This window comes from Eschrichtius robustus, chromosome 5, assembly GCF_028021215.1.
Source record: "Eschrichtius robustus isolate mEscRob2 chromosome 5, mEscRob2.pri, whole genome shotgun sequence".
Lineage (NCBI taxonomy): Eukaryota > Metazoa > Chordata > Mammalia > Artiodactyla > Eschrichtiidae > Eschrichtius > Eschrichtius robustus.
In genome coordinates, this window is record NC_090828.1 from 4,523,629 (window position 1) to 4,548,378 (window position 24,750).

General features: G+C 49.1%; 1 protein-coding gene across 1 annotated transcript in view; it reads left to right on the forward strand.

Annotated features, from left to right (window-relative positions):
* IQCA1 (IQ motif containing with AAA domain 1) overlaps positions 1-24,750 on the forward strand; it is a 166,351-nt gene that overhangs the window by 135,728 nt on the left and 5,873 nt on the right. The window contains exons 16-17 of the mRNA XM_068543717.1: positions 10,870-10,956; positions 21,470-21,647. Coding sequence (XP_068399818.1) covers positions 10,870-10,956; positions 21,470-21,647 — 265 coding nt within the window. The remainder of the gene's footprint in view (positions 1-10,869; positions 10,957-21,469; positions 21,648-24,750) is intronic.

Sequence of the window (24,750 nt, forward strand, 5' to 3'; positions counted from 1 at the left end):
ATTTTTAAATGTTTTTACATTGCCTCCATTTTTGAAGGATATTTTTGATGGATATAGAATTCTGGGTTGACACATTTTTCTTTCAGCACTTTAAAAATGTTATTACATTGTCGCTGTGACTGCATTATTTCTGATGAAAAGTTGTCAAAAATTCGAATTATTGATCTCTTGTGTGTAATGTGTCAATGTTCTCTGAATGGTTATAAGATTTTCTCTTTATCTTTGTTTTCATTCACTTGGCTATAAGGTGTCTAGATATTTTTGTTTGTTCTTTGTACTTTAACTGCTTGTGGCTCACTGTGCTCATTGAAACTGTAAATGTATGTTTTAAGCCAAATTTGGGAAATTTGAGCCATTATTTCCTCAAATATTTTTTCTGCCCCACTTTCTCTCCTCTCCTTCTAAGATATATACATATATATATATATTTGACTGCTTCATATTGTTCCACGAGTCACTGAGGTTCTGTCTCTCTAGTTTTCACATTGGATAATTTCTATTAATCTACATTCAAGTTTACCTACCCTTTCTTCTACTATCTCCAATCTGCTATTAAACCTATCTTGTGGATTATTTTTTTGTGTTTCTGATATTTTGCTTTTCAGTTCTAGGATTTAAATTTGCTTATTCTTATAGGTCTCTATTTCTCTGTTGTAATTCTCCATCTGTTCATTCAACGTAGCTGTCTTTTCTTTTAAGTCCTTGAACTCAGTAGTTGCCTTATAGTCCTTATCTGCTAATTCCAGTACTGTGTCATCTTGGGGTTTGTTTCTATTTGTTTTTTCTTGACTATGTGTCACATGTTCCTGTTTCTTCATATGATTAATAATTTTTTATCATACATTAGACATTGTGGATGATACATTGTTGACACTCTGAAGCATGCTAGGCTTGGTTCTATCAGGCAGTTAAGTTGCTGGCTGATCAGCTTGAACTTGCAGAGGTTTTGTTTTCTATTTTGTCAGTGTGGGTCTATTTTGAGTTCGCCCTTAGTCCTGGAACCTTGTCTTTACTTTGAGGTCTAAAAGGACAGCTTGAGGTGTTTACCAAGCTCTTTTAACTTGGCAGAAGCTAAGGTATGTGCTCAATTATTTTAGTTTTCCAGCTGTTGCTTTCCACTGAGCTTCTTGGAATCTTCCCCCATGCATGCACACTTGCAGGGTTACCCAAGAATTTGAAGATGAGCTGGAATTTGAAGCCCAGCAATCTGACTTGTGGCCTCTGTGTACTTAACCACCAAGCTCAAAGCACTAAGTTCTTCAGAGGAAAAGTAAGAGAAACCCATCCTCTTGCCCAAAAGAACACCTAAATGCACTCATTCTAAATGCTGAATTTTGTTGACATTGTCAAGTAACCAACAGAAGCACATGAGTATAAAAATATTGGCATTTCGTGAGCATCTATATATCACAGACCTTACACTTCTGTTTTAACTCATTCACTCCTCGCAACAACCTTATGAGGTGGGCACTATTGTTATCCCCATTTTGCTGATAAGAAAACTGAGATACAGAGCATTTAAGTGATTTTCCTGGGTTGCAATGCCGTGACGTGAGCCTGGTCAGTCTAGGTGCAGAAGCTCCAGGTCTAACAGCTGCATTATTCAGCCTCTGAATTAAGCCGCTCTTCTCCAGCCACCAAATGGCTCAATCGCTCAGACTCCAGGACAGAGCCAAGGACATGATCATGATGTTCTCACTCTCCAGAAATTATTTGCTCCTGCCACTGAGAGGTTTGTCTTGATATCAGTCAAGCTATCTTTGCACTAATTAGAATCACTGCAGACTGACAGTAGGTGGGACCACAAAATGCTGGATGTCAGATTATCAAAATGTGGAACAGTACATGCATCCACCTAGGCCACTCCACGTCGGAGGGCCTGACACACACCTCATTAAGCTTCACCTTTACTGTGTATATAGCTGATTAATGAAAGACCAAGAGGTCTCTGGAGTGGAAGTCATTCAATTAAAGATCACGTACAGTGAGCCTCTGTGTCCTGGCAGGACTGACGGAGCAGCTATCTGCATTGCAAAGAGGTATTTGCCTTTAATTAACCAAAGGAAAGTGGGATTTTATGGCTGTGCTGGTGAATCAGTGGCAGGAAGCTCCAGTGGGGTCCTGTTATGTGGGCTGGGGCCGCAGCAGCTTGAGGGCAGCAAAATATGGATCTGAGAGGCATTTGCTGGAGAAGGTGAAATAACAGAAGGGCCCAATTACTCATCACGTCTTCTTATAAAGAATTCCTCTGGCTGAATTAATCTCGGCAGAGCAAAGAATGCAACGCCTAGGAAACATCATAATTTCACTTCTGGCTGGAGGCGTCTGCTTCACCCACAACACCCCGTGCACGTGAAAACATGCTGGCGAAACAAGTTTCTGATCTGTTTCCCAAGCACAAGTTCAAATCTGTTTTGTTCTCATTATTTTGGGAGGGTTCCTTTATTTTACACGCGATAACTCTAATGCATTCCTTTAAGAAATGCCTTTACCGTACCAGTTAACAAATGTTATTTAAAATTCTCTCGTCTAGTAAAGCTATACGTGGAAAGGAATAGACATCTATTTAGCTAGGAAATATTAGAAATACATCTAACAATTAAGAAACACGGGATAAATGATTAATATTCAATAGGTGTTTTGCAGACAAAAGAAGTTATCAAGGCAGGGTGCCAGCCTCCTCAGGTGTTTATGATGGTCAAGCAGGGGATGGAGAAGCAGGGAAGACTCGTTGTCTGGCCAGAAGTTTTATACACACTTTCCCTTTTCATTGCCCCAATCCCTGATGAGGCAGGAATTAATGTCTCCTTTTTACAGACGAGAAAACTGAGGCTCAGAATGCTTAATTCAACCAAAAATACAAGAGAACTAAGGGGCTGGTATTTGAATTTAAGCCTAGATCTGACTCCAGAGCCATCACCTGGCCCCCAGCTGGCCTCTGGGAGAGTGAAGGCTGTGTCGTGCCCGGCCCTGTGAAAGCTATGCCCTCGTGGTGGCCCGAGCGCAAGGCCATTCCTGGGCCAGAGTGTCAGCTTACCCTTTTCAGCGTGAGAAGGTGAAGAAACTGGAGGCTGTAGCGTCCCGTTGGCAAGTTCCCGCAGCACCCCACGCCCTCCCGATTTCCCCCTTCCCTGACGCTCCAGACCGCCCGTGAGAAGGCGGAGGAGAGGCCAGCAGCACCCCGGAGAGCAGGACAGAGCAGAGCATCCTAATCCTGAGCTCTGGGTCCTGGGGGAGATGGTCCCTCCCTCCCTGGGGTCCTGGCTTCCTCCCTTTCCTCCTTTGTCAGAGGTCTGGCCACTGAGGGGTGGACTCAGAGGGAGACCTAAGAGAGCAGGGCTCACGAGGCCACCCAGCCGGTGTCTGGGCCACGTGGCCCGCACTGGCCTGTGAATCCGGACAAAAGGGAGCTGAGATGCTCCTCGTGTCTCAGCACCACCCACCAGGGCTCCATGCTGGGCTCACAGCCAACGGCCCGTGGCAGCTGGCCAAGGGATTTTGCCCAGATGTGCTGGTGTAAACAGCTGGCCCAGGAGTCAGCAGATGGGGAGCCCAGGCAATTACATCTCTGTAGCTCGTGGAGACTTGTACTCCTGGTTAATAACCCAGACAAAGACATCGTGGCTATCCGTGGATGATCTTTAAAAAAAACACACAGATGTACAGTAAATGTAATAAATATGTCAGTCCCACCTTTTCAAGGTGAAATTCAGTAAGGGTAAAGCAGAGACCTACACCTGACCCCCCAAAACAGAGCTGCTCAAATGAGAGAGGGGTTAAGAGAGGAGGGGGAGAGGAGGGGGAAACAGAGAAACAGAATTTAGCCGCTTTCGTGCAGCCTCAGGTGTGGCAATAAAGGAACTGGGGGCTGCTGCCCGTGAGCCCTGAGTGGGCTGCTATCAGAAAGCTGGATCCCCTCCCGCTGGGTCGTGTAGGTGGTTTCAGGTTGAAGAAGGGAGCACACGTAGGCAGCAAAACCTTTTTTTTTTACTACAGACTTTCCATTTTAGAGCGGTTTTAGGTTCACAGCAAAACTGAGCTGCAGTCAGCGCATCCACACGTCCCCACAGAGGATGGGCGGCCGGGTCGGGGGGCAAGGGCGGGTCCCAACCCCGGATGCCCCGGGCGCCACCTGCAGTGAGGTGTGTGCAGACGCGCTGTGGGCTGTACGGCACGTAAGCATGGCTGCATTTGCTCTTGTTCCGTTGTGGGTTATGGGGACGGGGCCCATGTCACAGGCATTAAAGAATTTTTAACCAGTTTGGAAACGCTTAGAGCGGGGAGTGCCCTACATGTGGCTAAAAGGTGCATGGGGAGGGTAACCATGGCCTTGCACCCAGGCGTTAACCCCTGTGTTTCCCAAAGTTGGCACAGAGTCAGGGCGGGTGGGCGTGAATCCATTAGTTCTAATGGATTAGCTGGGAGTAGGCTGGGAAGAGGGGGTCCCAGGGGAAAGTCTGGATGATCTGTAAGCGTGACACCTGTCACCATCCAGACACCATCCCCTCGAATTCCACCTGGTAATCAGCAATGGTATCAGTGGGTTCCTGGCACCAGCGCTGACCTGGTTCCCCCATGTCACCTTTCCCAGTCCATCAGCTGTGCCTCCCTCCTGGTCCTCTCCTCTGCCTCAGTTTACCTTCCTTTCCATACAGGGTCAGCCCAGCCGGGCTGCTGACTCTAATCCACCTCTGCTCTTCCTGTGATTGTCATTCACAGTTTGTCCCAACTCACAGCCAGCAAGGACTTGAAGTAACTCCTACAATCACATAAAACATAATGCAAGGAAATAGAAATTTTGAAAATATCATTTGTAAGTAATGGAAATAGAGAACAAAATGTCTTCACATATTAAATGGAAACAGAATCCGAGTGACTATAGTTCAGAAAGCTAAGACCCCCCCCAAATAACCGCCCCCCAGCTCCTCCCCAGCATGGCAGCACCTCGCTGACGGCTGCCTGACTGCCCAGCAGCTCCCATTCAGACACAGGAGGCCACACACTCTGCAGGCAGGGACCATGTTTCCCAGACGTCCCTGCCTGTCACCACAGATGCTCAGCAAAATCTGTGTGGGTTGGATAGATGGAAGGGCGTACGGACAGATGGATAGGTGGATGGATGGTCCTTTTCAGTTTGGTAAATAAACTAAGACACAACCACTGAAAAACGGAGCTGGGTTTTCCTGGGGTTCTCTATGGCAAACAAAATAGGACCCTTTCAGAAAGAACTTCCAAAGCTTCCAAGGGTCATTTGGGCAGATCTAATTAGTAATTCAAGCGTGCCAAACACAAACTGGTTTTCATTGTTGAGCCATTATATCCCAACCAAGAGAATCTAATTCCGATGGCGGATGTTTGACAGCATTTCTTTGGAGAACACAAAAGATCAAATCCATAAAACTCACATGGATGGAGAAGTAACTGTTTGCTAGACCTTCCCAGAATTTGAAAAAGCACATTTTGGTTGAAACGCATCTTTATTCGGGAATTGATATTCAGTAGGACTACAGAGCCCTCTACTGGCGGCTTAAATAAACTATCCCCTGTAACTTCTGGAAACTTCCATTACGAATTAATTACATTTAATTGCCCATGACCTCAAACTATCTGTGGGTAATTTAAACAAAGCCTTTTCATTGCTAAGTGAAAATTAAAATAGCAAAGGATACCATTTTTCATTAACGAATTGACAAAGAGTTTTTTATGGTTAATACTTGTTGAGGAGAAGAGAGTAGAAAAACAGATCCACTTATTTGTGGCTGGAGAGAGTGTGAACAGAGGGCCTCCGGGAGGGTAGGTGGACCACACGGGAGAGAATGTGAAGAGCTGGCAGACCCTCCGACCGACTAGCTTCATGGACCCAAAAGCACCCATCTAAGTGCTGTTTGGTTTAGCAAGAAGGAGGAAAGCCATCCAAATGTTAAAAAAAACAGGGGTTAGATCAATAAATGATGAGACCCCTTGCTAAAATGATGTTGGAGAAATAAATTTCGTGCGAAGTGAACAATAATATAAAGCAGTGTGTGACGAACAGTCTCATGCTTGCAAGTATAGATATTGAGAAAGGTCTGTAGAGGCAGGAAAGGTCTGATGAGTTGCCCTCAGTGGAGGGGGCAGAGGGTGTTTATGCCTGTCTGAATATGTATTCTGAAATTTTTACTAACCAATGCTGCTTTTGCATGACAATAAGAAAGGACTGGGACTTCCCTGGTGGCACAGTGGATGACTCTGCGCTCCCAGTGCTGGGAGCCCGGGTTCGATCCCTGCTCAGGGAACTAGATCCCACATGCATGCCGCAACTAAGAGTTTGCGTGCCGCAACTGAGGAGCACATGTGCTGCAACTAAGGAGCCCACATGCTGCAACTATGGAGCCTGCCTGCCACAACTAAGACCCCATGTAACCAAATAAATTAATAAATAAATATTAAAAAAAAAAAAAAGGACTGTATTTCCAGGGCACACGTTTTCAAAGCTCAGCCTTGCCTGCCTGATGCCTCCGTGGATGTGCCTTGACTCTCCAGCACCTGCCTGGCCCACAGGCATCCTTCCCCTCCCCGTGGCTGTGAAGCAGGGAAGGCGTCTCCCCTGAAGGTCATCCTCTCCCGCCTTACCTCCCCACCCAATGCCATCTCTAAACTCTGCCAATGTTTCCTGTCTCTGTCCCATGCGCTCCTCAGCTCCCTGTCACCTGGCTTCTGTCCCCTCCACACCCTGCCAAGGCCACCAGTGACCTCCTGGTTGCCAGACCCTTGGGCCAGCACTGGCCGCCGTCGCCCACCCCTCACTGTCCTCCACCTTCCCTGGGCTGCAGGACGGCTCCCTCTTCTGTGCCCCTTTGTTCTCTCTGGGGCTTCTCTTCTTTCTCTCCTCCATCAACGTCTTCACCCTGTGGTCCCCACTCCGCAGCCCTGGTCTGGCTTCCTCCCCTCTCCCTCTTTCCTTGGGAATCCCCTCCATCCATTCCCATGACTCTGCTGCCATCCTCAGAGCCCTTTCCAGCCCCCCACCTCCCTCCTGCCCCCCAACCCCATCAGTCCTCCTGCCTGGACGTCCAGCTGCCCTGGGGCTCCCCTGGCCTAACCTGACCTCATCCTTTCATCGAGTCCCCTTGTTGGATTCCTGGGCCATCATCCTCCTATCCTCCAGGCCTCCCAGCGTTGGAGACCCCCTACTTCCTCATCCCTCACCCAACCATCACCAGGTCTGGCAGATCCTAAATGCCCCTCACATCCGTTTCCTGCCCTCCCCGCCACTCCTCTGCCCCAGATCTCACCTCCTCTTCCTCCAAAAGCCTCCGAACCCTCTCCCTGCCTCCAGCCTCACCTCTCACCACGCCATCTGCACACACACCCCCATCTCTTTCCCAGTCTCCGGGGAGCAGTCATGCTTCACACCCTACCGGAGGGATTTTCCTCTAACACAACCAGCATCAAAGGTCACGATTCAAGACCCTTACAGACTCTCCACAGCTTCCAGGGTAGAAGCAAACTCCGTAGCACGGCCAAGGCCTTTGTGACACCTTCCAGAATGACCCCGAGCAGCCCCATGCGGGCACACCTAGCCCTGCACCTTGGCTCCTGTCCTGAGCATGGCAGATGCATCCCCTTCTCCAGGCTCTGGGACCTTCTGGAAACCATTGGAAGGTCTGTCTCCTTTAACCCTCGTCTGCAGTCTCCATTTCTACTTACCCCCTCATCCACTTCTCCCTCTTTCTGTCATCGGTGGTCCTTGCTGACACCCTATTTTCCTTGTGCCCCCCTCCCAGCTGCACATCTGCCCTCCCCTTCTATCGGTGGGCTCCTTGAAGTCAGCAACCCCAGCACCTACCCCAGTGCCCTGCACATCAAAGCCCCTCTATCAATGTTGTGAATGAAAAATGAGAGAATGGCTTTCATTTTACATGCTGGACCCAAAATAATAAAGCCAGACTTTCTTCCCCATGACAGCCTTTCAACTACTTGAAATCAGCTCACTTGCCCCCTTGAGTCTTCTTTTCCCCAAGGAAAAGAGCCTCAGCTCCTTCCATTCTTCCTGGTGGGAGAGGTGTTCGGCCTGGGAGGGCCCAGCTTTCTGTACCCCTCTTCTCTGCCCAGAACTGACCAAGGTCACCAGACGTCCCCTGACCAGGCACGCCACTGAGGAAGGTCAGGGAAATAGAGATTCATGCTCTGGAGGACAAGACGGTGATGGTCTTAGAGCCCTTCTTCCTATTAGAGTGAAAGGTGATAGAGGAGGACACGGGCCAAGGGTAAGGAGATGCTTTGGAATAGGCATCTTCTCTCCATGGCAACGTGGGAACCTGCTGCCTGGATGATAGTGCTGGCCTGGGGGTGTCGGGCCGACCCAGGGCTTACTCTGGGCTCCACATTTGTCTGTGCCGGGGGAGGAGGGGATTTTACTGACTTCTTTCTCCGCCTCGGCACCTTATGTGTAAAGAGGAGTCGGGTGGGACGCGCTTGCCTCCGCATGGGGTACATGGAAAGGGAGTAGCAGTGGCATCCTAGATCTCAAGGCAATTTGCAAATGACCATTCTTTGTATTGTTATCATCAAAGAACTCGCTTGGGAAGTGTTTTCTGCTCATTTGATAATCACTGAGCCCTTCCAAACCATGTGGCCACCCAGGCCCTCTGCACAGCCCTGGGAACCCCAGAGCAGGTGACAGTCCTGAGGAAGGAATTCCTTCACAGGTGCGTGTTAGAAACACAGGAAGTGTGGAATTCCCCCACCGCTCAGAGAGAGCGCTCGAGTTCAGGGAACAATCCTTAGCGTTCCCATTCAATGGAATGGTGTGGCCAGGTTTTCAGAACAACTTTAAATAAGGTGCGAGAAATAAGACTGCTGCTTTCAAAGTTATCCCAAACTAATAAGATGCCTGTGTGTCAAGTCCATCTAGGTAGCTTACCTTGTTAAAATCGGAAAGAGAAAAGGAACGCTGGAATACTTGGTACTCACATCTGCAATTTCCATTAAGAACAGCTGGATCTAGAGAAAAGAGGCACACAAATAAGAGTCATGGAAGATCCGGTGTTTGCCAGATGGACACAGGAGAGGCCGGTCTGCTGCCTCGGTGAGCGCACGAGTCAGCCTGAGACAGGAGACAGCTGCTTATGTGAAAATTGTGTTTCCATTGGTTTCCGTTCTAAAGCTAAGATTTTCAAGAGGGATTGAAAAGAATCAGATTTTTGCCTTTGCTATTATAAAGTATCTTTTTTCAGAGAAGCTGAAAACCTTTTATGTACAGTATCTCATTTGCTTATTTTCTTTGGGGGCTGGAAGCAGGGAAGCTTTTGACTTAAACCCAAAATAGCTTTTAGTGGCACAGTGGTTCCTTGGAGACTGCCCCTCTGACACTTGAGTGGGTCCCTCTGACTGCAGTGGGCAAGACAGCTGGAAAGAAGTTGGGGGTTAAAGTCAGGAGCTGAGAGAATGGATGCACTGATGTGGTTGAAAGAGATTAGGAGGGGGGATGGATAGACTTGAGGATGGTTAGACATGGGAGGTGGGGCAAGGGAGGGTGCTCAAGCATCTGGCTGGAGGAAGTGAGAGGACCCGAGGACATGGCCGTGCCTCCAGCACAGACCCGGCAGCCATCAATCAGCCTGGCCTCGCATCCTGCTTCCGCCACTTTCTAGCTGTGTGACCTTGGACAGGTCATGTAGTGTCTTTGAGCCTCAGTTTCTCCATCTGTAAACAGGGATGATAATAATGCTACCTGCTACATAGGGCTGTAGTGAGCTCACATGAGGTATCACAGGTGACACCCTCCAAGCAGAGGAAGTGCTGGTCTGTGCTGGCCGTAATCTTGCGTGTGATGCCCTGTACAATGCGTGTGGCCCGGGCCTGTCTCGCTCACTATTTTGATTGCTCCACGCCAAGCTGCCTCGGGTACTGGGATTGAGACTTGTGATTCTGAATTCTTAAACTCTGTGGCTCAGGGCCTAAAGAATAACGCTGACCATAGAGTGGTTGGCTGGTACCGTTTCCTCTCTGAACGTCCTGGCGTCCTGGCGTGTGTGGGACTGGAATACAGCCAGCCTGGGGGTCGGAGTGGCAAGGGGATCAAGCTGAATCCACTTTTGTCTTTGAACGCGCATAATCTGCTTCCCTTGGTACGTAGTGCTGGCGGAAGCAGACTCAGCCAGTGTTCCCGGTGATTTTTCCATCATTTATTAAATGTCTGCTTTGGTTTAAGAATCATACCTGCTGCCTTAATGATGTTTAAAGAGATACAAAAATAGGAGTACGTAACACTGCATTCGCTGTGGCTGGAGACGGCTTTTATCTGTCACCATTTTGCACAAAGCGCAAATTGTTGCAAAAATACCCGAACTCTGCTCTCATGGGGGCGCTTTGAAGAGATTGTTAGGTGCGTGGCAATTATTCATGGGCCCACGGTAAGTCCCAGTGCTGTCACGAAGCCCCGCTCGCCCTGGAGGGGCTCAGAGCCACCTTCCAGAGGAAACCACGGCCACAAAGGCGCAGCCACACGGAGACGAACAAATGGCATCATGGGGGCCCTGGTGCTAAAACAGCTTTTCTCGAAATGAGCAAACTTGAATCAACCTGGGAGCGGGGCGTAGGCTGTAATTAAAACTCCTGGCCCAATTCCCTTCGTTTGCAGCAGAAAACTATTGGTTTATTTCAAGCCAAACTGAGTCGAGGCTCGGGGTCCTGGAACAGATCGCACAGACCCCCAGCGCACCTGCCCACAGGTGGGAGAGGGCCGGGCAGCGCCCCCATCCCGCTGTGAAGGAGGCCACAGGCCGCATGCGCAGTGCAGCCCCGCGAGTCCCCCACGCCGTCCCCTGGGGTCAAGTGTGCACCCCAGAGGGAAATGCATTTACAACCCACCATTTCTCCTTGCAGGTGGCCCGCCAGCTCCAGCCCTCCGTGGTGTGGATTGGAGACACCGAGAAAACCTTCTACAAGAAAGTCCCCAGCGCCGAAAGGAAGGTGAGGGCTTCTCATTTCTTAATGCGGCCCTTCCCCTCCTCCAAAGGGGCCCCGTACCAGGGACTACCTCGATTTTTCAAGACGGTCTTGCTTTTTCAAGGGAGGAAGGAAACGGAGGGGCAGCCGTCTCTCTGCCTTAAGCCCTTGTCTGCATTTGAAAGGATCCAGTGTCTGATTTTACGAGACATAATTTAGAAGAAATGAAAAAAAGTATGGAGAAGGGGGGAGGGGAGCGTTAAACCCAAACCTACCGATTCAGGGGTAAGAAACAATTGAGAGAACTCCGCTCACTTACAGCAAATGGCACACATAGGAGTTATTATTAGGATTTCCTATTGTTCATCATAATAAATAGCAAAAGGCCTGCAATTTATGAACAAAGACCGTCCAAAGAACTGCCAAGCGCCCCACATTGGGTGTCCCCGGGGAGTCTTCTGTCAATTGCTTCCTTCCTCCTTTTCTCTCCTTTCAATGGCTCCCCTCCCCCGCACTTCCCCCTGCAAATCACCAGCAAATTTCCCACAAGTTAAAAAAAATTTGCAGATACACATGATTGTTATTCCACATCAATTTGCACCAAAGCAAATAGTGGTTAACTGTGAATTTCTGATTAAATTCATAAGGATTTTAATCACTTTTGCTCCTTATGTATTATACATCATTTTTAGCAGGTAGAGATGATTTGGATAAAGAATGAAAGCTGAATCTTTTCTTCCCCAAATGAGCCTTGATTGCCCTGTCATTTTAGAAACTCGTAAGAGGACTCATTTATTATTTAATCTGGGAATCTGGTAGGTAGCTCCCTCTGCTGGCGAAGTTGGTACGTTAAAAAAAAAGTCCACATACAGTAAAGCAACTATACTCCAATGAAAATTAATTTTTAAAAAACAACAAAATAAAATATATCTTTTAAAAGGCCACATACATGCGAACTTGAAGGCAGCAGTTACTACGATAAATCTAAAGAGATGCAAGGCAGTGTGTAATCCAAGGTGTCACACACTTCACGGCACCAGCTTTGTCTCATTAATGGGCGAGGGCTCTCCCACTGGACATCAGCCTGGAGAATGAGAATTCAGGACATGTATGTTCCAGCCCTGCTCTGCCCTTCATCTTAGTTGGCTGTGTGTCCCTGAGCAAGTAATTTAACCTCTCTGAGCATCCACTTCCTTAACTATCTAATTAAAGGGCTCCAGAGAGAACAGCCTCTGAGTTCGTGAAGCCCCTCTCGAATTCTCTCCCATGACCCCCTCGAGCTGTCGGTTTGTTGCCAACAATTACGTCTGCTCGTCTGTACCCCTCAGTGGGTCGAGAGTAAGAGGGATGGACATGCCCGTTTGAGAGAGCCAGAGGGGCCCTGGGGGAAGGGCTGGTGGGCTTTGAGGGAGAGTCAGGCAGGGAACGAAATGTGAGTTCAGTAGACGCCCCCCCTAAGGGGAGTCACTGTGAAAGAGCAGGGAGCCGGCAAAGGAGAGTCTCCAGAACCCTCCCCTGAATAGGCCCTTCCTTGCTGACCCCGAGATGTTCTCTCCAGCACAATCTCTGATTCCCACAAATATAGTCACGGACTAGTCATTCCTGCAGAAAATGAAGGCCTTTGGTGGCACAATCTTTGTTGCGGACAAATCGGACATTTATTCTGTCCACCTCTGCATTAGAAGAGTCTGTCGTCCGTCCGGGGAATTAACTGCACTGAGGACTGAATCACAACCTGGGAAAATCCCAGGATGCCTGATGAATACAAGCAGAAGGGTCCCTAGGCCCCCAAATGTCCAGAGGCCAACTGAGGGCCTGAGCCAGCCCAGGCACAGACAGAGCTGCAAGGGGCATGCACACCCCTGCAGCAGTGCAGGGGCCCCAGCTCCAGTGCCCCGGCCAGGGGAAAGCACGGTGGGCAGAGAACCACTGCCTATGCATCCTCCAGCTCGACGTCCTGGTCCTGCCCCTCGGAGAGCAGGGCTGCAGGGTTCCTGCTGCCTTCCTGCCTCTGGGGCCAGCGCTGGGCCAGCTCTCCTCTCCTTCCCACCCCACCTCCAGCCTCTGACTCCTGTCCTTACCCAAGTCCCTCAGCCTCCAGGGCCTGGGGCAGTCATGAGCATCGGACGTCCAAGCTCTGGAGGTGACCACCAAATTCCAAGGGCAGCAGCTGCATCCGCCAACAAGAGGCACCAGGAGGTAGCACGACCGGTTCCACATTGCATCACCTGGCCATCCAGGAGCCCGGCGTCCTTACTGCCACCCAGCCCAGCCTCCGTCCCAAAGGCTCCCCCGATCCCCAAGGTGCTGAAACCTAGAGAAGAATGTCCACCTGCAGAGAAACCACCACCTACAGCCACGACACAGAGCACTCCTGGCGTCCGCCCAGGGCATTGGAGGGATTCCAGGAACGCTCTTCGAAAAACACTCTCACCCACAATGACTAGCTCCACCCTCGAGGCCTCCACCTCTGGGCTCAGGCCCTTTAGGAGGTACAGTGTGGAGGCTCGTGCAGTCATAAGGAGGGAGGCAACGGAGAAGGTCAGGTGGCAGCGATGGCTCCTGGGTGCAGAGCCAGGTGCAGAGACCCCTAGGGCTGCTGCAACAGGCAGAGGACGCCCAGGGGGCACAACGCGTAGGTCAGGAAGCTCCTAGCACCCTGGGAGGGAGGCGGCCTTCCCGTGTTTTGCAGGAGAGGACAAAGGCCCGAGAGGGCGCACAGCTGGTCAAGTACAGTTCTGGGACTCAGAGGCAGGACCCCTCTCCTTGCCTGGATGCAGGTCCAGTGTTAGCACTGGCTTCCCGGCTGACCCTCCACACTTCTACTACACCTGCGTCCTCCCTCTTCCCCTCTTCAACCCCCAGGCTACTTTAAACCACATCCTGAAGACTGCCCGTGGGGCCCTCAGATCTTAGAGGCAAATGTGTCAGGCTCCGGAGTCCCCTGGACCCTGACCACCCCTGCCCTCCACGTTGTCCTCAACACCCAGCCCCCAGGGACTTGGCAGATGCCTGGACAGCACCCTCCCCCTCCCCTCCCAGGAGGAGGGCCCTCCTTTCCACCCTCTGAGGCTGGAGCTGTGGTCAGCTGTTGGTGTGTGAGGCGAACGCAGTAAGGAATGAGGCAGGACGGGCTGCTGCTGCATTTTCTGCTCCATTACCCCCATGACTCCATCCAGCAGGAGCCCTGCCCACATGACAGTAGGGCCTCCGCGAGGGAAGCGCTGGCTGGGTTGGAGCTGGCTGCTGCCGTGGTTTACTGAAGCTGGCTGCAGAAAAGCAAATGGAAACTGCCGCATGGGTGTTAGACACTAATTTGAAATTGCCCACAATGATAAGGTGGTGTGGGGCTGGCAGGTCCAGCGGTCGGGGCGGCTGAGAAGGTTGCCAGGTGATGGTGGGGATGTTGGCTGACATGATGGATGAGCACACCAGTCTCATGCGTAATGGACATGGCTCTGAACCGGAACAGGGGTGGCCCAAGTGCAGAAGAGTGTTGGCTGAATGTACTCACCTTTCATTTCCATCCCCTCCTAATGGGACTCGCCATCAGTGAAGATGTCACTCTGGACGCGGCCCAGGATCAACATTTGTTATCCAAACAGGCTAATTAAGTTCGGTCATCCCTGCCATTGTCAGGAGACACAGACAGCAATATCATCTCCTGCCTCAGAACAGGCAGGACTGCACCACTGTCACCATGGCAACCAGACTGCTGGGGATGGGCTCAGACCTTGCAAGCGTGTGTCTGCCCCCACAGAGTAGTAGTCTCCAGTCTCACCAGGGTCCTGGGGTCAGTCCTTCTTCCACCGGTCTTTGGGCAGCTCCATGTGCACCCCACACATGCCCCAGTCGCCCCTACCACCTTGCGTTGTTCTCCATCAAGCTTCTTAAAAGACTATTCTCACCATCCCCGCTCACTCTTCAACCCGCCACTGTCCACTTGATGCTCTCCAGCTCCATGGAAACTGCTCTCACAAAGTTCTTTGAAATCCATTTCGCCAGTGGGCCCCAGCTTGTAAAACTCTGTCCTCCCTTAGCCCCCATAGCCTTCTCCTGGTCTCCTCAGACCGCACCAACACTTTCTTCTGTGTCTCCTCCATGCACTTCTACCCACCCCTTAAATACACTGGTGCTCACTGAGATTCCATCTCAGGCCCACAGACCTTTTTGCTCTCCTCGCCCTCCTTGGGCACCAGCTTAACAAATCACCCCTAAGCCAACGAGTGCCCCCACTCCATCCCCAGCCCGCAGCTCTCCCCTGAGGCTCAGGTGCAATCACCCGGCATCACCCAGAATCACCCATGGGATACCTCCCCCACAATGCTGCCAACTCAGGCAGGGCCTGGCCAAACTCCTCCTCCATCACCACCTACCACATGACCCTGCCCCTCCTCCTGCCTTTTCAAAGGGTTACGTTTTTAGTATAACAACTTTTCATAAGAGAGCTTTGGATCCACCCTGGTAAAATGAATTCTGAGTATCTCCAAACTCTCCAAGCCTTGTCTAAATGCAGTGGATCTTTTCCTGGCACAGGTGTAGATATTCCTATAAGGAATATTCTTCCAGAATCTCAGCAGAGGTCTTTCCTCAGTGGCATGAGGCCTAGGAGGCAGCTCCTCAGAGATGAGCAATTGACGTCTCATCATCCAGTGCAGTGGAAACTGGGGGAGATTTTTACACCGTCATTTTCAGCTCCATTGGCAATATTGCTAGTTTCCTTCAAATCATAAAGCCCCCAGTTTTTATGACTCTCCCCTTTAGAAACCTTTCTCTTCAATAGAGCAGACCTAGCATTGATTTCCTACCAGCACTTATATTTCAAGCACTTGTCAGACAGACACATTATGCCATACACCCCTCATGCCATCCCTCCAGGTTAGGACCTATGATTATTCCCATTTCTCAGATGCAGGGACTAAGGCTCAGAGAAGCTGAGTAACCTGCCCAAGGTCACACATCTGTTAAGAGCAGAGCCAAGACTGGGATCAGATCTGTCTGACCCAAAGCCTGTGCACTGAACCATTTGCTACATCATCTGCCTGTTGTTATGGAGTTTTTTTCCTTGAGCTTTTCATTTTTGCACAGAGCCCGACCCCTGAGGGAAGTTCAGTAGCAAAGTCAAGGCCCACCAAACATGCCTCCCTATCCTAGGCAGCCCAGAAGCATGGGTCTGAGCAAAGGCAGGTTTCTGCAAAGACCTGGGGTAGGGGTTGGGGAGCCGCCCCTTCGAGAGCAGGTTTCCATCCTTATGCCCATTTCTGGGATTTCAGGGAGTCTCATTCTGGGTCATCCCTCTCCTGTGCTTTGCCCTCTTTTAAGCTCCTCTGTTGTCCCCAACCCCCATTCGTGCTTCCTGGGTGGAGTCCTGCAGGGCCATTGTTCCCTCCTGATGGAGCCAAGCAGCCTCTGGACTGCTGTGAGGGCAGGAGGAAATGATCAGAAGCTGCCTGGTGATCTGGCTTCAGGCCCAGCCTGTGAGATTTATTTTGCTGTAAAAATCCCATCTCTTTCTCTGCTGTGAGTTACATTACAGAACGTCCCTTTAAACTGAATCCAACAACACAGAAAAAGGATTGTACACCATGACCAAGTGGGATTTATCCCAGGCTTAACATCCAAAAATCAATTAATGTAATATACTATATCATTAAAAATAAAGGACAGACACCACACCGTCCTCTCAACAGATGCAGAAAAAGCATTTGACAAAATACAACACCCCTTCATGATTAAAAAAATAGAAAGAAAAGGAAACTTCCTCAGCCTGATAAAGGGCAGCTACAAAAAAATTCACAGCTGACATCATCCTTAATGGTAAAAGACTGGATGTTTTCCCCTTAAGAGCACCTCTTCTATCCCACATTATATTGGAGGTTCTCACCAGGGCAATCAGGGAAGAAAATTAAGTAAGGCATCCATATTGAAAAGGAAGAAATAAAACTATATTTGCAGATGACATGATCTTGTATACAGAAAATCCTAAGGAATTCACTAAAGCAGTATTAGCACTCATAAACTAGTTCAGCAAGGTTGCAGGATAGGATATAAGATCAATATACAAAAAGCAACATTTCTGGGCTTCCCTGGTGGCGCAGTGGTTGAGAATCTGCCTGCCAATGCAGGTGACACGGGTTCAAGCCCTGGTCTGGGAAGATCCCACATGCCGCGGAGCAACTAGGCCCGTGAGCCACAATTACTGAGCCTGCGCGTCTGGAGCCTGTGCTCCGCAACAAGAGAGGCCGCGATAGCGAGAGGCCCGCGCACTGCGATGAAGAGTGGCCCCCGCTTGCCACAACTAGAGAAAGCCCTCGCACAGAAACGAAGACCCAACACAGCCATAAATAAATAAATAAAAATTAAAAATCTTTAAAAAAGAAAACAACAACAACAACAACAAAAAAGCAACATTTCTATACACTGGCAATGAAAAAATTAAAATTAGACTTAAGAAAACAATTCCATTTATAATAACATCCAAAAAATCAGAATAAACTTAACAAAAGAAGTGCAAGACTTCTACTCTGAAGACTACAAAAACATTGTTGAAAAAAGTTAATGAAGACCTCGATAAATAGAAAGATACATCATGTTCATGGATTGAAAAACTTATTGTTAAGATGGCAAGAATCCCCAAATTGATCTACAGATTCAACACAATCCCCATCAAAATTCCAGCGACCTTAGTTGCAGAAGTTGACAAGCTGATCCTAAAATCCATGTGGAAATTCAAAGGACCCAGAATAGCCAAAACAATCTTGAAAAAGAATGGAGTTGGAGAACTCTCACTTCCCAGTTTCAAAACTTACCATAAAGCTGCAGCAATCAGGACAGTGTGGTACTGGCCTAAGGAGAGACATATGGGCCAATGGAATAGAACTGGTCCAGAAATAAACCCTCACATTTACAAAAAAAATGACTTTTTTGACAGAAGTGCCAAGACAATTCAATGGAGAAAGAATAGTCTTTTCAACAAATGCTGCTAGGACAATTGGATTGCCACCTGCAAAAGAATGAAGTTGGACCCCTACCTCGCACAGTTAACCAACAATGCACCACAGACCTAAAAGCAAGAGCTAAAACTATAAAACCCTTAGAAGAAAATAGAGACATAAACCTCTGTGACCTTGGATTAAGCAGTGGTGTCTTGGATACAACATCAGGAGTACAAGCAACGGAAGAAAACTTAAACTGAACTCATCAAAACTGAAAACTTTTTGCTGTAAAAGACATCAACAAGAAAGTGAAAAGACAACTCAGAATGGGAGAAACTATTTGCAAGTCATTAATCTGACAAGGGACCTGTATCTAGAACATATAAATGACTCTTACAACTCAATATTAGAAAGACAAGTAACCAATTTAAAAACTGGGCAAAGGATCTGAATACACATTTTTCCAAAGAAGGTATACAAATGGCCATTAAGCACGTGAAAAGATGCTAACATCTTTAGCCTCCAGGGAAGTAAAAGTCAAAACCACAATCTGATACCACTTCACACCCACTAGGTTGGCTAAATAAAAGGAAAAAGTAAGAAAAACAGACAATAACAAGTGTTGGTAAGGGTCCAGAGAAACTTAAATCTTCTGCTCTCTGCTAGGATTGTAAAATGGTGCAGACACTTTAGAAAACAGTCTGGCATTTCTTTAAAAGGTTAAACATAGAGTAACCGTAAGACCTAGCAATTCAATTCCTCTGTACATACCCAAGAGATATGAAAACATGAGTCCATACAAATCTTATACACAAATGTTCATAGCAGCGTTATTCACAACAGCCAAAAAGCGTAAGAAAAACAAATGTCCATCAACTGATGAGTAGATAAATAAAATGTGGCATAACCATACAATGGATGTCATTCAGCAATTAAAATGAAGTACTGGGCTTCCCTCGTGGCGCAGTGGTTGAGAATCTGCCTGCCAATGCAGGGGACACGGGTTCGAGCCCTGGTCTGGGAAGATCCCACGTGCTGTGGAGCAACTAGGCCCGTGAGCCACAACTACTGAGCCTGTGCGTCTGGAGCCTGTGCTCCGCAACAGGAGAGGCCACGATAGTGAGAGGCCCGTGCACCGCGATGAAGAGTGGCCCCCGCTTGCCGCAACTAGAGAAAGCCCTCGCACAGAAACGAAGACCCAACACAGCCAAAAATAAATAAATAGATAAATAAAAATTAAAAAAAAAAAAATAAAGTACTAAAACACGCCACAACATGGGTGAACCTCGAAAATGTTATCCTAAATGAAAGAAGCCACACACACACATAGGGACACATATTGAATGATTCTATTTATGAAATATCCAGAATATACAAATCTGTAGAGACAGAAAGTAGATTAGTGATTGCCCAGGATTGCAGAAGGAGGTTGGGGGAAAATGGGCAGCGACTGCTAATGGTTGGGGTCTTTTGGGGGTAACGAACATGAAAACGTTCTAAAATTAATTGTGGTGATGGTTGCACAACTCTGTGAATATACTAAAAACCACTGAATCATACATTTTATTTTTTTAATATTTTAATTTTATTGGTGAATCATACATTTTAAATAGGTGAATTATATGGTATGTGAATTATATCTCAAGAAAGCTGATCTATACCATAATAATGATATAATAATAGATAACATAGTATAATAATAATAGATATTTTAAGTCTCCTTTGCAGCCCTCAATCGCTATAGGCCCCTAAACAGGAAGGGAGTTGGGGGGGGGGCAAGCAAGGCCCCCCGCACATCCCCTCTGAAAGGCAGGGTCCCCAGAACAGGGGGAGGAGCAAGGTTCTGGAGTCACTAATTCCGTGCTGGCAGCTGGGGACCGGCTCATGAACTCTGGGTTGCGGACGTCGCTTGGCCTCCTTGTGCCTCAGGCCAGCATCTCCGGAGTGAGGGTGAGGACGGGTCCCTCTCCTGGGGTGGCTGCGAGGATAAGGTGAGAAGGTTCATGTCAGGCACCGAGCGAGACCCCTGGAACACAGGAAACACGCAGTAGATGCTACCAGTACTACAGAAGCAGCCTGGGCGTAAGAAGTAATGAGCAAGGCAGACGGGCCGGGAAGTAACAAGCTGCCCTGTCCTGGAAGGTCAAGGCAAGCCCCCAACTGCACGCCTCATTGGAGCCAAAAGTTTCTGCAACTTCCCACTGGGCTTTCCTCCGAACGGCCCCTCGGCCCGGCGTCTTGCTCTTTCTCATCCAGTATCTTCCCTGCACCCCGTCAATCCAGGCATGGACCTGGGCCTTTCTGTTGGAGAAACAAAAGGAAGGAGGAAGGGGTGCGACACTGGGCCCCCTGCATGGCCACAGCCCATTCCCTCCCCCTTCCCTCCCCGGCGTCACCCACCCAGCTCACACCCGCCCTGCGGACCACACTCCTAACCCCACCCTCCCCGCCTCTGCCCAGCAGGCTGCTGTCCCAGGTCTGACTCCCAATTCCACGGGGCAGCCAAAGGGCCTCCCAGGGAACGGATTCCCCGGCACACGAGTGTCCTTGTCCCAAAGGCCCTGCAGCCGTGCACAGCTCTGTCACCCCCCTGCCTCCAGTTTCCTGCCATTCGCTTTTATTCTCGAGTGTGGAATTTATCCCACGCCCACTCCCTTCCCTAGATGTTGCCAGCCCCTTCCTGCGGGCAGACGTGCGGGGCTGTCGTCCGGCCAGGTGTGCAGGACACACAGGACCAAACAACAGGCGACCTCATCTCTATAGAGTAGCTCACATGTGCTGCGGCGGTTCCAGGAAAGCCCCAGGATAGGTGGGATCTTTAACTCTCTGGCTCAATTGCCCCTGAGCCAAATGGGAGCAAAAAAGGCCCAGATTGTTCTTGGGTGTCTCTGTGGAGGCCCCCCCCCATCACCCCTAGCCACTTCGTCTTCTCTTGCTGCACTAGTTGTGGTTGATTTAAAGCCCGTGCGTTGCCATGGCAACGTGGCCAAATCTGCCACGCCCCCCCCACCCCACCCAGAGGCCAGAAGTTATCCTGCCTCGGGTACCTCAAGCCTTGCTCCTGTCCCTCATTAGTGCTGAGATCATACTGAAATAATACAGGTTCAAACTACATCCAAACTGCTTCAGAGAGAAGTTTCACACTCTTATGTAACCAGCTGTTTTCAGATCTGAGATCCAAGACCTTGGTCCTCATTGTCACGGCCGTCGGCAAAGGAAATCTTGAGTTCACCTTCAAAACAGCTCAGAGGAACACACTGGAAACCAATTCTCAATCCCAGCCAGCTTCCTTCCGCTTGGAAATCCGCCTTGTTTCCCATTCTTAGGGTTAAGATGCTAGAACGTTCGGTCAGGTGCTTCCTTCCTTCCCCCTTTCCAAATCTGAACACCAGATTTAAGGAAAGGAAGCGCCAGCAAGTCAGACCATGCAAACCAGGAACCACGTCCCGAGACCCGACCCGGAACAAACTCTAAGCAAGTGTGTTTGGGCATCACTTTTTAGCAAATGTTTGCCACAGTGCATCCAAGGCTATATTTTCTTTTGTTCTTAATTCTTGTTTTCTTTATGTGGGCTCATTTTTTTCCCTCTCTCTTCCTCCCAGATGGAACCTAAGCGCCTGAAAAAACAGCTTCCCAAAATCCTGAAACTCCTGAAACCAGATGACAGGATTCTGATTGTGGGGACAACACAGCGACCTTTTGACGCTGAACTTCAACCTTTTTGCAAAGTTTATCAAAAAATTATTTTGGTTCCCAGACCAGACTATGCTTCCAGATATGGCAAGTACCCCTCACCCCTTGCAGTATGCGGTAACCGAGGCTGGGCCGTCCGGTGTGGGCTTGCAGGCATGTGGGCTTGAGCCGAGAGGGTGGCCTTCGTCACCCAGTGACCATCAGAAGGTGATGTAAGTCCCAGTGCCCCAGGACGTCAGCCGAACTCCAAGCCATAAACATAAACACCAGGCCCCAAGATCAATAGATCTCTGTTCTGTTGTTAACATAATTCTTTTTACCCAAGACAAAAGGAAACTGGCCAGGCATTATTATTTTGAGCCCTGAAGGAGACAAAAGCCCCCGTGGGTGAGAATTTTTCTTTTGACAGGTAGATTAGGGTCACTCAGCTTGTCCCCGTGGTGGTGATGTCTTTCCCATGCAACAGCATTTCTTTTCACCTGGTCGATTTTTTTTTCCAGGCTCAAAATACTAGTCCAAGAGAATGTTGATTTACTTAAACACTAAATACAACAAGAGCTTACTTTTTTCCATTTTTTCCCTTGGATAGACAGATTCAAAATCACTTCTTTTGAAACCTATTTTTAAATGGGAACAATACAAAAAAGTGACCCTGGGAGGCAGTGCAGTGAAATTGGGAAGAGCCGTGGCACGTGGGTTCTGACGAGACCTGGTTCTGATCCTGGCTCTCCCACCGAATAGCTGATGACCTTGAGAAGTAGGCTGACATTCTGAGCCTCCATTTTCTCAGCTATAAAGTAGGAGAAGTGTTCAGTTCACAGGGCTGTGGTGACCCTTACATGAGATGGCTAGAATGCCCAGCACCATCTCAGCTCCCGGAGAGCACGGGTGGAGGGGGAGAAGGCGGTGATGGTGGGCGTGGAGGAGGAATATTTAAATGGCAGGTTGGTAAATGGCCCAGGGAGCCGGCAGTGGTGCTGATGGTGCTTTCCATTATCGATTGCTGTGTGACAGACCTCCCCAGTGGCTTGAAACCACAAAGTACGCCTCTCATGATTCTGAGGGGCCACTGGGCTCAGCGGGGGACTTCTCCCCGAGGTGTTTCATGATGGCGCAGTAAATGGCGGCTGGGACTCCAGTCATCTGAAGACTGGACAGGGCTGGACATCCAAGACCATTCCCTCCAGGACTGTGTTGTTGCTGGCTGTCAGCTGGGAGCTCAGCTGGGGCTGGTGATCAGACCTCCTATACCTGGCCCCTCCCCATGGCCTTCCACAGCACGGCAGCTAGGTCCCCAAGGGGAACATCCTAAGGGGAAATGTTTCAAGAGGTTGAGGCAAAAGCTGGAAGGATCCTTGTGACCCAGCTGCAGAAGTCACACAGAGTCACTTTCACCACACTCTGCTGGTCAAGAGAAAGTCACAGGGCCAGCCCAAGTTCAAGGACAGTGGACTACACAGCATGTGAATACCAAAGGTGCGACTCATTGAGGGGTCGTCTTGGCCGCCCATGGTAGGGTGGTAGTGGTAGATTTGGTTTAGAGATGATGATGGTGGTGTTGGAAATGGTGGTGATGGTGACCGCAGCCTGGAAGTGATGGAGATGCTGGTGGTCATGACTGCAGCCTGGTGGTGATGGAGATGGTGGTGGTCATGACCACAGCATGGTGGTGATGGAGATAGTGGTGGTCATGACTGCAGCCTGGTGGTGATCGAGATGGTGGTGGTCGTGACCGCAGCCTGGGGGTGATGGAGATGCTGGTGGTCATGACCACAGCATGGTGGTGATGGAGATGATGGTGGTCGTGACCACAGCCTGGTGGTGATGGAGATGATGGTGGTCGTGACCGCAGCCTGGGGGTGATGGAGATGCTGTTGGTCATGGTGGCAGTCGTGGTAGAGGAGATGGCGGTAGCAATGATGTGGTAGCCATGGTGCATTGCTGATAATAATAAAAACTATTAGGTCAGACTTGGTTTCTATTAATCCTTCATTAGTCACAATAGCACCACCAAAACAGAGAGGATATATGGTCCTTTCTGGTTGATCTTAAGTTCCTGGTCAGTGTGATTTGCTAGAAGAACAACCCTTTACTCCCCATACATTATAAACTCTTAGCTTATTAGCCACTCCGTTTGCCATATGCATTCGTTTCTGTTTTGATAAAGTGTGTTCATAATCACAATGTTATATGCAAAGCACAGGAAGACTTTGGGCCCAGTTATTTCTCCACCCATCTAGGGACTTCTCCATCTTCTGGGGCCTACAAGCCCTCCACTGGATCCTTTGCAACCAGCCAGCATCAAAGGAAAAGAAAGAAAGATAGTATAAATGATCTCTCAGGAGATTTAGGGACCAGACTGAGGAGGGGCCAACGGTTCTTCTAGCCACATTGGCCAGAATGAGTCACGAGGCCCCACCAAGGTTCAAGGGGGCAGGGATGTGTAGTTTAGCCAAGGAAGGAGTCAACACAGAGGTGGGTGAGCACCAGCGTTCTCTGCCCACTACAGAGGATTCCACGCTCCTGGCTTCAACAGAGCTTTCCCACTCTCATGCCCCTGGGTTAGATTCTCTGTGTCTCTCTGTCTCTCTGTTTCTCTGTCTTTCTCTCTCTCTCTGTATTGTATATATATTTTAAGCTATCTTAATGGAATAAGGTAGAGTATTAATTTTCAGGGGCTAGAACATTATTCTTGACTTTGAACAGTTTCGATTGTTTGACAGAACCATAGGCCCTTTCAAAATGAAGCTATTGATGTATAACAAGGACAGTTGTGTTCTTTTGATAAAGTGCCAGGCCTCTCTAGGGACTCAGATCACAAGACAGATTCCAACTTGAATCCCCTCACGGCAGCATCGTGGGAGAGGAAGGAGGAAGCATCCCTTCACCTGTGGGCGGATGATAAACCTGCAACAGTGGTCATCTTGGGCCCAGGGCTCTGTCCACTCAACCACATGTGTCTCACATATTTCTTTCTCGGTGGGTGATTTGTTCAGGCTGCCATTCTCGCCAACATCATAAATGCTGTCCAGCGTTTCCTCCAGTGACCTTGAAGTTACCATAGCCACAGTGTCTGGGACATCTATCTTAAAGAAAGACTATTCCTGTCTTTGCAATGATCAAAAACGGTCTCTTGGGGCTTCCCTGGTGGCGCAGTGGTTGAGAATCTGCCTACCAATGCAGGGGACAC